General features: G+C 34.7%; 1 protein-coding gene across 3 annotated transcripts; it reads right to left on the reverse strand.

The window, feature by feature from the left end:
* Nucleotides 1-2,789: 2,789 nt before the first annotated feature.
* LOC114479548 (protein FAM49B-like) lies at nt 2,790-15,628 on the reverse strand. Of its 3 annotated transcripts, none has more exons than XM_028473283.1 (11): nt 15,451-15,628; nt 11,132-11,205; nt 10,179-10,300; nt 9,776-9,881; nt 7,814-7,950; nt 7,655-7,732; nt 6,569-6,685; nt 5,015-5,094; nt 4,799-4,925; nt 3,423-3,493; nt 2,790-3,337 (listed from the first exon to the last, which is right to left on the reverse strand). In XM_028473283.1, the coding sequence occupies exons 2-11, from the start codon at nt 11,202-11,204 to the stop codon at nt 3,268-3,270; spliced, it is 981 nt and encodes a 326-aa protein (XP_028329084.1). In that variant the 5' UTR covers nt 11,205; nt 15,451-15,628; the 3' UTR covers nt 2,790-3,267. The 3 variants fall into 3 exon arrangements, with proteins under 3 accessions (XP_028329084.1, XP_028329085.1, XP_028329086.1); XM_028473284.1 differs by lacking the exon at nt 15,451-15,628 and adding an exon at nt 15,140-15,436; XM_028473285.1 differs by lacking the exon at nt 15,451-15,628 and adding an exon at nt 15,072-15,436.
* Between the last annotated feature and the right edge of the window lie 1,343 nt (nt 15,629-16,971).

The raw sequence follows: 16,971 nt of genomic DNA on the forward strand, positions 1-16,971 counted from the left end.
AGCACTTATTAACCCTTTCCACCATTTTTCCCACCTAATGTTGCATATACCCATTATTGTCACTGTTATTTCACCATATTTCATGCTTATTTTTATCAATTTAACCACATTCACGATTTGTCATGGCCCATTATTTGCCAGTTTAAACTAATTGTTCTGACTTTTTTCTATTTTCTGCACTTTTTTTCCACCATATTTTTGCTCCTTTTAATGCATTTTTGCTACATTACTCCCATTTCTCCATCAATTTCCAATATATTTTCTGCACATTTTTGCACTTATAAACCCTGTCCACCACTTTTTCCACCTATATGTTGACCCATTATTTTCACTTTTAACCTCTTTTCACCATATTTCATATTTTTTTTGCCAATTTAACCACATTCACGATTCATCATGCACATTATTTGCAAGTTTAGAGTAATTGTTCCCAATTGTTCTTCTGCCACTTTTAAGCCAATATTAAAACTTTAAACCCTTTTCACCACTTTTTGTATAATTTTTTGCCCACTATCATTTGCAACTGTCAATTTCTCTCAATTCACCACCTTTTCCACCATTTTTGGTCACTTTTAACCCACTTTATTAAAACAAGTTGATCATATACTATGGCCGAAAAAATATAAACTTCCTGGATAACAGTGGATATTATTCAGATATATAAATAAAAGTGTTTATCACAGATTCATAAAACAATGGACCATCATTTTCCTGACTTTATGTATGGACCCCAAAAATCTCTCCCCTTTATCCCCCTTATAGATGGCCCTGTCTCTACATGACTGTTCTTCAATGTTCATATCTGTGTTCAACCACCTTCAGGTACAGTGCATGGGGGTCCCCAGTCTCTGGCAACTTTATTTTGGAGGTCACAGGTTGAAAAGGCTGAGAACCATTGATGTACACTACAAACACAATGAGTATATACTGTCTACTTTATACTATAAGTATGGTTAGGATCTAAGATTTCCAAGGTGCATTTCGAACCTACAGCTACAAAAACCTGAAGCCTAAATATCTCTGTTCATTCTCCACATTTGAAAGTTCTGAAAACATTTTAAGCGAGAAAGTGACCAAGTAGAATATCAACATGTGCTCATTTGAGCCATAAAACTCACCGACACACATTTCATGCCAACATTTCGGAGATTTTCAGAAACACACCATTGTGCTACTGACAAAACCTTCGGTTAACTTCAAAACAAGTACTAGAAGAAATGCTTTTGTTTTGAAAAATGGATGTTTGACTTTTAGCTTGAAGCCGGTCCCAGGACGATTTTACAATCCTCTGATAATGCATCATGGGGCAGTTGAGTATGACTAGTGTGCCCACCTTGAAAAATGTCTCGATATAGTATACATGTGGGTATTTCTTGCACACTCAATCTTTTTATACTATCTAATGTGAACACGCTACATACTAATTTTCACATCAAACTTAGTACGAGTAGTACGTTAGTATGACATTTAAAACACGGCCATTGTTTATGTTGACACAGAAAGTTGCTTGGGTGTACAATTAGATTAATCAATATTATTTAAAGCACAAAATAAACATCTTATGAAAAATTCATACCAACCTATTCCTGTTTGCAGTAACATAAACATAAACCTGAGACATGATGTTTCTTAAAAATGTAGACACTTTATTTGGCCAACACATCAAAGACTTAAAACAATAATGCCATACAAATCCCTGACACTGCAGTATTAACATAAAAAGCTGGAAATTTAAAAGCAGCGTTACCACTGATCAACATGTCAGTCCGAAGTTTCCCTTTTTCAGTTTTGCATCTCAGCGGTTCCAGACACAAACGGTTTCAGTTCTGTGACTTTTGGTCATATTCATACAAACCTTTGAAGCGTAAGTCTGAAGTCTAAAAACTGGACTGTGGTTGGTTGTGTAACAAATGACATGAATATTTTCTACCGTTATTATGGCTTAATTTTTTTGTATATGTTTAAGACAATGTGGTTCTGTCCGCAGTTTGTTTTGCAACATTTCGTTATAATCAGTGTACTGTTCATTCTTTGGTTATTCCGTTTTAAAATCAAATTAAAATAACAAATGCACAGTGTGGTTAATTTGTTTTACTGACTAAAAACCAAAACAAAAATAGACATATCAAAAACCAGATAAGCAGCAATTTTCTGTTAAAATCAAATTAAAATAATATTGGTGAAATCTTGTTCTGTTTGTCGGATATTTTGATGTTTATGGGCAAATTAGATATTTGTTACAGCAAGATTAATTTTGTCTTCTTTTTGAATAGTATGTTTAGTTAAGGTTTAATTTATTCAGACAAGGTTTTTCAGGAATTTTTTTTTATCTTTAGACATATTTCGACTATCAACTGCCAGTCTTTGTCAGAGGAGTTCTGCTGATTGCCTTTGATGCGTCCTTTGATGTTTCACTTGACTTCTGTGTAATAGTTGCAGCAAGATTCATTTTGTCTTCTTTTTGAATACAATGTTAAGTTCAGGTTTTATTTATTCAGACAAGGTTTTTCAGGAATTTTTTTTTATCTTTTGACATATTTCGACTATCAACTGCCAGTCTTTGTCAGAGGAGTTCTGATGGTCGTCTTTGATGTGTCCTTTGAAGTTTTTCTTGACTTCAGTGTAATAGTTCCAGCAAGATTCATTTTGTCTTCTTTTTTAATACTATGTTAAGTTCAGGTTTTGTTTATTCAGACAAGGTTTTTCAGGATTTTTTTTTTGTCTCCTGACATTTTTCGACTATCAACTGTCAGTCTTCGTCAGAGGAGTTCTGATGATGCGTCCTTTGAAGTTTCACTTGACTTCCATGTAATAGTTCCAGCAAGATTCATTTTGTCTTCTTTTTGGAAAACAGTGGTTTGAAAACGGAATAACCAAAGAACAAACAGTACATGGATTAGTTAAATGTGAATTAAAAATGAGTTCATTTTTATTATTTAGAACAAAGATAACTAATTTACTCCTCAGAAAGAGGTTTGGTCAAATTGTAAAAAAAATAAAATAAATCACTGGTAAAGAAACAAAGAAAGCTTGTTGTAATGCTTTTTCATATTCTGAAAATACAACCCTGTTTTCCCCATTTTCTCATAGTTGCTTTCATTTAATAATAAAAAAAAAATTAAAAAGCAGCTTAAAAACAGTCACTATCGGAAGAAACACTAAGTAAAAGTTCAGTAGTTCTTTTGAAATCCTCACAAGCAAACGCTCCTTTTTTCCTCTTTCTTTGCGTATAGTTCCAGTTCCTCAGCTGTGCAGAACAAACGTGGGTTAATTCGGCTGCAGCATGGTTTTGATTTGCTTGGGAGTGGTCTCGTCGTTCAGATGTTTGGTTGTGTACCTGCGTGCAGGGGAAAGGCCTTTGGATTTAAAAGCATTCTTTGATTCAATCACAGAATGAGTGTGTGGTGGTTTTCATTAAATACCTGAGAGCATTAAGTAAACCCTCAACACTGCTGGGTGGCTGCTCCTTCAGAAGTCTGATACAACCTTTCATCTGAAAACAACAACGTATCAATATATTTCATTTAGTAGCTGTTATTGTTAAGGTTTATGAATGACAATTAATGAGTAACTAAATCCTCAAAACCACTTTTATTCTCCTCAATACAAATGTATTTGGTATTAAGTAGTGCTATTGCTTGATCCTGGTCCAACTCTCAACATTTTAGTCAAAGTGTTTCAATTTGGTATATTTTGCTGTAAAATGTAGGAGTGACTGCCCTCTATGGGTTGAAACCGCTATTGCAGCTATTACATTAGATTTTTGCTATTGTTTGGGATCATCTTGCATCACAAACAAGCACTTTTAGCCCCGCCCCTTTAATAAAAACTAGCATCTGTGTGCTCTACAATCTGTGGTTGCATTGATAGAAGAGTGAATAAAGAGGTATAGAGTATTGAGTAGGTAGTTAATAAGGTTGTAGGAAAAAAATAAATAAATTTAGCGATCGAATAGATTAAAAAATCAATCCAAATCATTTTTTTAAATTATGTTTTAACTGTGCTAACATATACATAGCAAGTAAAGGCCCAGTCACTAGGTGTCAGTGAATTTTTATAAAACATACTGGGCACTTTTATAGATTCTTTTTTTGTTTGTTTTTAAATCATTTAAGAATCAGAATCTGTTGTAGAAGCAAAAGTTAAACATTTTTGAAAAATGTAATTTCCCAGTTTGATAAACAAACTTACCACTTGTTTTTTATATCGGTACTTGAATTACAGTTAGTTACCATTTACTCGGTCTGGCAAGTTTGAGAAAAAACAAAATAAATAGTATTTCATACTATTTTGATCTTGTAAAGGTGAAATTTGTAATTACTGATATCGCGATACAGTATATTGCAATGTATATTGTATTGTTTAGTATCAGGATCGTGTCGTGAGCCGCAAATGGTGAAACGTATCGTATTCAAAAAGTCGTTCCCGGGTTTCCATGGATACGGTTGATGACAACGGAGTGGAAAGGAAATTTACTGAAAATCGTCATTCGATCCTGCATTACAAAAAAACTAGCGGAAATAGAAAGCGAACAGTTTTCTGCCTTATTAAGCAATGCACACTTGATATTTAAGTGGGTAAAAAAAACTCCTCAAAACAATAAGTTAAAAAGTATCAAGCCTGGACATATTTTTCCCAAATGAAGATTACTAAAATTGACGTTGAATATTTTCTTGAATGTAAAATACTCAGGTTTTAAGTCAGTAATTACAAATGCGTCGAGGTGTTGATGGGATTGAAATTAAAAAAAAAATATTTTAACATAATAATTATATTAATAAAAATGAGAGAGACGCACATCTATGTTGGAGGTCTTAACAAAGGCTCCAGCTGTGTGAACGTGGTCATACAGGATGATGACACCGACCATCACACGGAGGCAGAACAACACTGTCTCCTCACTGGTGAAGCGACTGCGATACTCCCTACACACACACACACACACACACACACACACAATATTGAAGTTGTGCTTGCGTGTCGAATGAAGACTTAGAAAAATGTGATGACTCACGGTGTTTCCAGCATGACTTTGCAAACACTGGCCATTGTACTCAGGCAGTCTGTTGTGCTTTCAATGGGGACGTCTGGATTCTGAGTAGAAACAGAGTGGTATAAACTTTACTTTGATGAATCACATTCAGGTGTGTAATACAATGTGTTATAAAATGCACTGAGCAGGGCTAATGCTGCTGGTTCTTACAGTAATAAAAGCTTAAGAGCGCCACCTGAAGGCCAAACTGCTTAGTACATAAACACTAATCTTAAAAAGGGGTGTGAACCTGAGATCATTTTTACAGTTGGTAAAACTGTGTGAAAAAGAGATCTGCACACTTGGATCAATGCAAGTGAAATAATAATAATAATTTCCTTAGCTTTCGGTCAGAGGACCTTCATCAGGATAACAAAAAAAAAATTCATAAAAGTACAAATTTTTTTGAACACTTTATTGCATTAATTAACAAGCAAAATGTCAATTTCACAACTGTCATCAAAAGTACACTGCATTTTTTTGTATATATAACACAAAAACAGAACAAAAATAAATAAATAAATAGGGGATAAATAAAACATGTAAGGGCCTTTTTGTCACACATCCTTTGATTAAATTCTATTTAGTTTATTTTTGGAGTAAATTTGATTAATGTTTTATCTCTAATTGTTAATGTTATTTTTTCATCAACTAAAGACTTATTTTGGGTGAGATTTGTTGTTTCCATGCCCTTGTGAAAAAAAACCTGATAGTATGCATACATTAGATACTGTAGTATGCATACTACATTCAATAGTATGCAAAGATTGACTCACATGCTTAATCAATTATTACTCAATTGTAGTATGCATACATTAGATAGTATGTATACTATATTAGATATTATGCAAAGATTGAGTTACATTCTTAATCAATTGTGACTCAATTGTAGCATGCATATATTAGATAGTATGCATACTACATTGGACAGTAAACCAGTTCTAAGGATTGTGTATTATTAACCCTCCTATTATCCTTAAATAGAACTAACTCCTTTTACCCTTGGGGTCAATCTGACCACGGGGATATTGGCCTCCAGAAAATGATTTTCAGAATATTACTGACCAAGTTTTTTGTGTCAGGCACTTTGTTTATTTGTTGAATACATACAGTAAATAACCCCTTGATAATGAAACCCTGTTCTCTAGCGCCACCATCAGGCCAAACTTTTAAATTAGAATAAATGTATCTAGAATAGTTATCTGTAAAATCTTCATTAATGACCAAAAGAGTATGAACTCTATTGGTTGTGGTGATGACATGACCTTTCCTGCAGCGCCACCATCAGGTCAAACTGTCAGTTTTAGATGTGGTGCATTTTAAAAATCTGTCACGCTTAAAAACGCTAATCAACTATTGTACCCATCAAATTAGGAAAAGTCATGAAATATGAAGCAAAAAAAAATAAGTCAACTAATTTATTTTGAATGATAAACATTGAATGGGTTCAAATTGACCCCAAGGATAATAAGAGGGTTAAAGTAAATTGTTTCATTAAATGTTAAGATACATTAGTGACACTGAAGATGAACTCACGTCTGACACAAACTTTGATGTGGCATCACTTAGCGTTTTCAGCATCGGCGTGGAGCAGGCGTAAAATAGAGACATCCGATTGGCCAGCTCATTGTTGACCTCACTTTCTGCCGAAGCCTGAAATACAAAGCAGAAATCTATTAAAGTTGGAGACAATTGTATGGAAGTCCATTCCTGCAGAAACAAATAAACCCAGAAAAAGTTAAATAATAAGAATAAAAACTAATCATGATAATAATGAGATAGTATCTCATAATTGTGACTTAGTATCTCATCATTATGATTTAGTAGCTCATAATTATGACTTGAGAATGTATTATTATTATTATTTGGCTTTTCTTAGTTTCTTTTTTTACTGGCAGGAAAGGGCTTCTATACAATTTCAATAATTATGAGATAGTATCTCATAATTATGAGACACTATTATTTTTATTTATTTTTAAAATGTATTAATTTTATTATTATTATTTTGCTTTTCTTAGTTTTTTTTACTGGCAGGAATGGGCTTCCGTGCAAGTTCAATAATAATGAGACAGTATATAATAATTATGACTTAGTAGCTCATAATTATGACTTAATAACTTATTATTGTTATTAGTATTATTATTTTATTTTTCATAGTTTTTCTTTTTTACTGTCGGGAATGGGCTTCAATGCAAGTTCGATAATAATGAGACAGTATCTCATAATTATGAGTTAGTAGCTCATAACTATAACTTAAGATTTGTATTATTATTATTATTATTATTATTAATTTTCTAGTTTTTGTTTTTTTTTACTGGCAGGAATGGTCTTCCTTACAATTCCAATGATAATGAGATAGTATCTCATAATTATGAATTAGTAGCTCATAATTATGATTTCATTTTTTTTTTTTATTGTTATTTTACTTTTTCTAGGTTTTTTTTTGTTTTTTTTACTGGCAGGAATGACCTTCCATACAATTTCAATTTCATTCTAACCAATGTCTCTAAATTCTTCAGATGCTATAAGGTCTGCAATATTTATATTGTGAGGGGATTATTTTCAGTTTTATTTATTTTATTGCATTATGATGATCATACTTCCCCTGTACACTTTGCTTACAGATATGTTGTTGATGCGCATGCGGCTGATGGTTCGCCTGTAGTAGCTGAAGTCATTTTGAATCGCTGGATTGGTCATCTGAGAAAAACCATCCGATACAAAGAATGAGAAGAAGCACTGGGCAGAGGTTTGGTGTGAGAATATTGACGAGAATCGAACCTTGAGTTCGTCGAATCGGAGTGTGAAATGAAGGATGTGGGCGAACTGACGGGCCAGAGCCTGCTGCTGCTCCAGGTGCTGAGTGGGTGTGGAGCCGGAGCTGGTCAGGACGTCCAGGAGACAATGCAGACTGGACTCTGTGGGACACAAAAAGGGACAGGACAAGTCAGTAAGTTTGCTCTGTTGTGACATGGCTGAGAAAGAACCCATATTGTTGTAACTGTGATGTAGCAATAATATCTACTGCTCCACTAATTTAACATTCATTTGTTATTAAAATATATATGACACCATGGTCATATTTTAGATCAAGTAATTAAATATGGACCAGGTTGAAATAGTTTCACGAGGTTTCCTGCAATCCTTCCTAAATCATCACAAAAAGGTGATAATGGAGTGTTGTTAGCGTTCAGCCACCTGAACAGGTGCTGTGTTCAAAAACATTAGATAGTATGTATTCTACATTAGATAGTTTGCATACTACATTAGATAGTATGTATACTACATTAGATAGTATGTATACTACATTGGATTGTTTGCATACTACATTAGATAGTATGTATACTACATTGGATTGTTTGCATACTACATTAGATAGTATGTATACTACATTAGATAGTATGCATACTACATTAGATACTACATTAGATAGTATGTATACTTACATTAGATAGTATGCATACTACATTAGATACTACATTAGATAGTTTGCATACTACATTAGATAGTATGTATACTACATTAGATAGTATGTATACTACATTGGATTGTTTGCATACTACATTAGATAGTATGTATACTACATTGGATTGTTTGCATACTACATTAGATAGTATGTATACTACATTAGATAGTATGCATACTACATTAGATACTACATTAGATAGTATGTATACTTACATTAGATAGTATGCATACTACATTAGATACTACATTAGATAGTTTGCATACTACATTAGATAGTATGTATACTACATTAGATAATTTGCATATGACATTAGATAGTATGTATACTACATTGGATTGTTTGCATACTACATGAGATAGTATGTATACTACATTGGATTGTTTGCATACTACATTAGATAGTATGTATACTACATTAGATAGTATGCATACTACATTAGATACTACATTAGATAGTATGTATACTACATTAGATAGTACTGTATGTATGCTACATTAGATAGTATGCAAAGATTGAGTCATGCTTAATCAATTGTGGCTCAATTGGAGTGTGCATACATTAGATAGTAGTAGGGCTTGTAATCGGAGGGTCACCGGTTTGAATCTCACCCGGGCCATCACTGTGGGGTGTTGAGCAAGTCCCTTAACCCCCAACAGCTCCATCGGGCACCATATATGACCTAACATATATGACAATAAAAAAAGGTAAAAGCCCCTGGTTTAAATGTTGATAGTATGTTGATAGTATCTAATGTAGTATGCATACTACATTAGATACAAAAATTGAGTCACATGCTTAATCAATTGTGACTCAATTGTAGTATGCATACATTAGATAGTAGATGTACACTATACCGGGACATTTCCTAAGTATGCAGAGTGGGCACACTACTCATACTCAACCGCCCCTCAATGCATTACGAGCGGAATGTAAAATCGTCCTGGGACCGGCTTCAAGCTAAAATATCAAACATCACCTTTTCAAAACAAAAGCATCTCTTCTTGTCTTCCATTAGTTTTTAACACTTTTGTAAATGGAGCTCTTGTTAAATAGAAGTTTTGTCAGTAGCACAATGGTGAAAAGTATTGAAAGGTCAATTTCTTTGTTTTTGTTGAATACAGAAAACATCCAATGTAGTATACACATATCAGTATGCATACTACATTACATTACTATCCAATGTAGTAGGCATACTATCTGTGCAACACAACCAGTGTCCGACTAATGTTTGAGTGTCTTATTGGCCTCACATTTTCCTCACATTTTCTTCTTACCCAGCTTTTGCGAGAACTCATAGAAGGTTTTTAATTTTGCCACCAGAGGAACTACAGCGGACCAGGCTTTTTCCTGCACCCCCTCCACAGTCGGACTCTGGATGGCCTAAACACACATACACACACACACACACATAATAGGCAGGCGGTAAAAAGGTTCTCGTACAAAAAACAATGATGTATTTTTTACATAAACAATTAAATAAAAGCAAAAATGACACAATAATAGGTAAACAAAAAAAACTACGTTTTAGGCCTAAAATTCAAATATCGTCATCCTTCTTGTTGCAGTGTGTTTTTCTGAGTCACGTCATAGATTTATCTTAAATAGAGCAGCACGGTCCTGCTTTAGCTCTTGCATCATGAAAGTTGAACATTTTGTGAATAAAACATGATGCTATACCTTCCGTATCTCCTCTCCTGCACCTTTGTACGCCTGCAGGTCTTCCAGGACTACCTGAGCCTCCATCAGCACCTTGTTCACCTTCTCCCACACCACCGTCTCCGACTGTGAGGGCTGAGCATCTGCAAATAACAGATGAGCAAATCTCTGTTATACCATCACTACAAGTAAGTAAAGAAAAATATATTTTTCCTCCTCTGGTAAATAAGTGTAATGAAACATTATTTAGTGGCTCGAATAGATTTATTTCTATAGTTTGTATAATTTCCTGTCACTCCCTCCTGATGTGGAACCAAGACTGACACTTGTATTTTCAGTTCAGGTTCTAATCCAGATAATTTCTATCATCATTTTGTGTGTTTTTTGCATCATTTTGTCATTGTTTGTCTGTTCATTTTATTATTCAGTATATGTTTCTCTTGTTTTTCCTGTGTTTTGGGTGTCATTTTTTTGTGTTGTTGGTATTATTTTAAATTATTCTATCTCAGTGTGTGTGTTTTTGTGTCATTTGGTTGTTTCTTATGTCATTTTGTATGTTTCTCTGTTAGTTTTGTGTATTTTGTAGTGATCTTGTGTATTTTTCTCCCATTTTTTTGTGCTTTTGTTGTCGTTTTGTGAGTTGCTGGTAATATTTGGTGTGATTATAATTTTTTACTAAAAATAAACATAAAAACCCAGATTTTTAATGCTTTCATTTGTTAATTTTCCTCTCATGTACCCCCTGTAGTACCACTGCGTACCCATAGGGGAACACGTACCCCCGTTTGAGGAACACTGCTTTACGACAAAAAGTTTGAAACAGCAACATTGGGGAAAAAACTGATTATCTTACGTACAGCCGGTGTGAAACACTGCAATCATTATGTGCCAGCCGAAAATAACGTGTACACATTTTTTTTACCGACTTAAGCAACGTAAGCAAATATTCCACTGAAGTTGTGTTTGTGTCTCACTCTCAAAATCCAGAAAGAAATTTCCACCGTTGTTGTCGATGTCTCTTGTTAACACCTTGATCAGGTTCCCCATGCTGTGAATACAAAACGTTTTCAAGTTACTGTGAAAAATGGACAGAAAATGTTGGAACAATTAGTTTAAACTGGCAAATCATGGCCATGACAAATCATGAATGTGGTTAAATTAATGAAAATAATCATGAAATATGGTGAAAAGAGGTGATCAGTGACAATAATGGGTCAACATATGCGACATTAGGTGGGAAAAATGGTGGAAAGAGTTTATAAGTGCCGAAAATGTTTTGAAAGGGGAAAAAAAATGTGATGGAGAATTGGCAGAAATGGGAGTAATGTAGCAAAAATGCTTTTAAATAGGTTAGAATATGGCAAGTTTGGTGTAGCTGCAGAAATAGGGTCAAAATAAGCAAAAATGGGCTACAATTGTTAAAAAAATATATATTCTTAGGCATCTGGTGACCCCTCCCATGTGTCTCGTGACCCAGTACAAGGTCCTGACCCCAAGGTTGAGAACCTCTGCTCTAAAGGAGAGGCACTGAATCCAGAGCCTACATGCTACCACTGGAAACAACAAAAGGGTTTTGTTTTTTATTTTAATGTCATTTAGGTATATCGTGGTTAGTGTTCTGTTTATTATTATTATTATTATTATTATTAATATTCTTTTGTGTGTTTTTCTAATCATTTAGTCTATTTTTCTTTCATTTTCTGTGTTTTTGGAGTACTTTATTTTTTCAGAATCAGATATACTTTATTCAACCCAGGGGGAAATTTCTCTTTTTTACAAATGCTCCAGAAATATTTCTAATCCAAAGAAGGAAAACTAAACAACAGAAAAGAAGAAAAAGAAAAAGAAAATGTACATAACTACATAAAAGACTGTTAATTAAATAAGGATTAAATACAATAATTATTTTGTTGTTTTGGATGTGATTGGTCCTTTTTGGTACTTATGTAGTTGTTTTAGATATTTGTATGTGTGTTTTTAGTGTAATGTCAAATTTGTTGCCATTTTTTATTTATTTTATTTTTCCCTCTCATGTTCTGTTTTTGTTGTTGTTTTGTGTGTTTTTGTCGAGTCATTTGTTCATTCTTAAATGTTGTTTGAATGTTGTTTTTTGTACTTTTGTTGTTGTTTTGTATTTTTTTCTGTTTTTGTTGTTGTCTTCTCTCATTTTCTGTTTTTTTTTTTTTCCTTGTTGTTTTGTGTGCTTTTGGAGTCATATTGTTTATTTTTGTTGTTATTTTGTGTGTTTAGAGTTATTTTGTTTATTCCTTTATGTTGTTTTGGGTGTGATTAGTCATTCTTGGTACTACGATTGTTGTTTTGTATGTTTTTTGTGGTTTTGTTGTCACCTTATGTGGTTTTTAAGGTAATGTTGTCTATTTCATAGTTTATTTTTGTTTTGACTTTGTGTATTATCATGTAATAATATGTGTTTTTGGAGCAATTTTGGGTTTTTTTTTTCTTTTGGGGACCACACAAAATTAGGCTGAGGGCCACATGTGACCCATGTCTGGTTTAAGGCTTGAATCTATTGTTGAAAAAACATAAAACATAATCTTCAACTATAGAAAAGGTTGGACTCACTTTCTCAGCAAGTAACATTAGGTTAATAACACCTTTTCCTGTTTCTGGCACAACTCTATTATGAATATATCTAAGTTGAAGGCCTAAACTACAGTAGTTAAAGCTCTAAACTACATAATACTGAAAATGGCTGGTGGCATCAGTTATGTTAGACTATTTGACATAAAGTCACTGATGAATATTTACATTTTATTCGCAATAAAAGTCATAAAAGCTACAGGCAATTTGGTGAAAATATACCAACATGTTGGCTGTGCTTAATAAGAAATACCAGGAGAATTTGTATGAAAAATTAGCTTTGTGAGAGTTTCTTCAGCGAGTTTTTTTGGAGTTTGTGGTTTGCGTCGTGAGTTAGAAACAGTGCCTTGTTGGAAACAGTGAAAAGAGGAAGTGATGAAGTACGAAAGTTTGGTCTAAATTTAAAAGAGGGGAAGTAAAGCAGACTGACTGAGCTGTACGATCAGGTACAACACAGCTCTGTGCACGAACACACAAAACACACAATCTCATTACATTTCTGTTTATCAGCAGACCACTGCAGGAATGGTGGACGTTATTTAAGCTTCACTTCCTAATTGATACAAATTCACTGGTTAACCTTCCATCGTCTAACAAAAGAGAACACTGTACACATGATGCGAGCTCATCCCATGCCAAACACGTACAGACGGACAGAAGTGAAAGTAATGAATTACAAGTACTCACGCTACTGTCACTGAGTTGCTTTCATGGGTACTTGTACTTTTTAAAGTTTATTCCTCAAGCATTAATTGTGCTTAGTCGTACTTAAGTACGTTTTAAAAGAAGTAGGCTAATTTGTTACGTTTCTACACCTGTTACTGTCACTGAGGAAATGATTATCCTTTGTTTTAAAATGATCAACGGAAATAGTGACACTACAAAAAATGAAATAACCAGACTACAATCAAATGCATCACATCATAGCCGACCAATCGGATTAAACGTAATGCACGGCACCAAAACAGCATTGAATGGAGGTTATTTTCTCAATTTTAGAATTCATAAATGTAACTATACTTAGAGCCGGAGATTTTATTTTTAAATTGAATTGAATTAATTGCTGTCAAACCTTTTATTTTATACAGATGCCTTTGTGGAAAATAAATTAAGTTCCAATTGTACAAGATTTCATTTTTTTTTTTTTCCTTTTTAAGTTTATACATAAGATGTTTACGGCAAGGGAACCGTGGCAAGATTTATGACCAAAAATAAACACGAGGGGTGAAAGTAACTAGTAATTTCTACTTTGAGGATTATTTAATTGAGCTACTTTTTACTTGTACTTCAGTATTTCATGTATGACTTACTTGTACTTGTACTTGAGTACAATTTCAATCAAGTAACAGCACTTCTACTTGAGTAGGATATATCAGTACTTTTTACACCTCTGCAGACGGACGATAACAACACAATCACACCTTTGAATGATGTGACATATTTTTAGAAACCTAATTAATGTTTATGGAGAACACGCAAACTGTACAATAATACAGTCACATGACACCCCTGCTAACACTTTTATCTGTGAATAGATTTAGAGAAAAGTCAGCAAATATGATTTGGCCAGATTGTTGACAATGTTTTTACACATGTGGTGCTCGATTAGCCGTCTCTTTATTCTCTCTGCTACAAGTGCAAGTGGCAATACCTCCCCATCAAAACATCAACCCCACACATACTATCTCTAAATGTCTGCTGTGGTATCTGCAGGTACCCTGTAGCTGGCCACCTTTGATGAGTATATCTAGTGTTAAAAAGGCAGAAACACCCCCTGATTCAAAGGAACACTACTGATGATGTGTCCCAAAATGACATCCTCTTCCTAAAACTCATGTGACTACCATCTTTTGGCAAAAAGGACAGTTTAACGTCGCGTCCCGTGTTTAATGATTCTGTACATGTGTGTTATTGAAATTGGAAATCAGCAGAGAAAACCTATCCAAGCATGAGGAGAACATGCAAGAGTAAAAGCCTTTTGTTGTGTTCCTGGAAAATTAGACTAAAGTGCAGATGCTAAACAGATCACATGCATGTGCTCACTTTTCATGTTTTTATCTTAAACTTTGAGAACACAATGTTCTACTAGGAGAACCTTATTCCACCCACTGACAGAAGCCAAGACAACTCTGTAGTAATAATCAGTGTCAGGCCTGCTCATTCTCATCATGTTATTGTTCATTTATCATTTTCTATCCGAGGCTCTAACTCTTTCAAAGTTTCCAAAGCGTTTTAAAAGGATCTTTTTTTACAGTCTTTCCACTGTACATTTACATCAAAACAACCCTCTTTTTGCTGTTCTTGCGTAAATACCTGTTACTTGGCTGATTATTACGCGCGGAGATATTCCCAGTAGGTCTGTCGCTGTTGTCACGTATTACCTTGAATAAAAGCGCAGATGTAGACGATGTTTCAGTGTTTGGATCTAATAAGACGCAGCAGGAAGACGGGGTGGATCTTTGTGACCTCGGGGTATACAAACTGAACCCTGGACCCTGGATGCGCACTGCCTGGTTCTTTTCTTTTTGTCCTCTCCTGGTGACGCGGTAGAAGAAGTCTGTGCAGGACCTGACATGTCTTTAATCTGAGTCCAGGATCCACCCAGAGCCCAGATCACCGACCCCCCCTCCCTGGAGGTTACACAGGTTTCCCTTTTACCCACTTTACGCGCGCAGTTCCGATCCGATCTCACCTGATCGATGATCGGCTTCACTTGGTAGCGGAGTGTCGGGGCTCCGGTGTGTCCGCGGTGGTCCAGGTGTCTCCCTCGGTCCGCCTCCTCTGCATGCTGAGGAACTGTGGACCCGGAAAACGGTCTGTGAGCTCCGTTAACTATAAAAGGACTGATTTCCTCACGAGGCACCGACAGCGCGAGGCCAATCAACGAGCCGCGCGGCAACATCTCACACTTCTTCATACAGCACAGTGTCAAACTCATGGCCCGGGGGCCAAATCTGGCCCTTTAGACCAGGGTTTTCAACCGTGGTAGAGGAGAGTCTCCAGATACCAATTTAAGATTTTTTATTTTTGTTTTTTTTTGACAATTTCAGCCCATTGCTATATTTTTACCTTTTTTCTGCCACTACACCAACCTTGCCACATTTCAACCCACTTTCATCACTTTTTCTTGCCATATTTTTGCTCCATTTAATGCATTTTTTCGACATTACTCCCATTTCTGCCACTTCTGCATCAAATTCCAAAGCCTTTTCTGGACGTTTTTCTACTTTCAAGACATTATCTGCACTTAAAAACCCTTTCACCACTTTTCCCACCTAATGTCAGATATGTTGACCCATTATTTTCACTTTTAACCTATTTTCACCATATTATTTTTGCCAATTTAACCACATTCACAATTTCTCATGCATTATTTGCCAGTTCAAACTAATTGTTCCTACTTTTTTTTTTTTTTTTTTTTTTGCCACTTTTAAGCCAATATTGACACTTTGAACCCTTTGTACTACTTTTTCTGTCCGTTTTTTGGCCATTTTTTTGGCACATTTTATCTAATTTTTGTGGTTTTTAAATCTAATTTCGCCACCATTTTTGGTCACTTTTGACCCATTTTATTTCTGATTAAAACAAGGCTTTACATCTTTGAAATGACTTTATACTATGGCCCGAATAATACAAAACTTCCTGGATAATAGTGGATATTATTGAGATAAATAAATAAATGTGCTTATCACAGATTCATAGAACAATAGACCATCATTTTGCTGACTTTATGGATGGACCCCAAACAACTGTTCCCTTTATTCCCCCTTATAGATGGTCCTGTCTCCACATGACGTTCTTCAATGTTTATGTCTGTGTTTAACCATCTTCAGGTGGCGGTCGCTGGTCTCTGGTATCTTTATTATTGGGGTTGCGGGGTGAAAAGGTTGAGAACCACTGCTTTAGACAATCCAATTTGGCCCGCAGGAGAAAGTTAAACAAAAAAAACATAAATTATTGTCTAAATCACATGACTGCAGTAATTTAAAATCTCAAATTGTTCAAATAACTAAATTTTCCTCAAATTATTTCACATAATTTCCCCAAATTGAATAAAAATTGGTCACAAAATCAATGAAATTTCAAAATCCTGCAGGGACTGTTATCTGTCACTTATTGCCTCGATATTGTCGGTGCCTTACATACTTTATGTATCATATATATGTTGTGTAAAGGGCAAACTTGGAGACATTAATGTTGAAATTGCTTGTTT

This window comes from Gouania willdenowi, chromosome 17 (genome assembly GCF_900634775.1).
Source record: "Gouania willdenowi chromosome 17, fGouWil2.1, whole genome shotgun sequence".
NCBI lineage: Eukaryota > Metazoa > Chordata > Actinopteri > Blenniiformes > Gobiesocidae > Gouania > Gouania willdenowi.

What these genes read in the sequence shown, in the direction of transcription:
- LOC114479548 (XM_028473283.1), bottom strand. Translation starts at nt 11,204, where the DNA reads ATGGGGAACCTGATCAAGGTGTTAACAAGAGACATCGACAACAACGGT. An exon ending in TGAGTTCTCGCAAAAGCTGG is followed by an intron (nt 7,951 to 9,775) that starts GTAAGAAGAAAA and finishes TGTGTCCCACAG; the next exon opens with AGTCCAGTCTGCATTGTCTC. An exon ending in CATCAAAGTTTGTGTCAGAC is followed by an intron (nt 5,095 to 6,568) that starts GTGAGTTCATCT and finishes GTTTCTACTCAG; the next exon opens with AATCCAGACGTCCCCATTGA.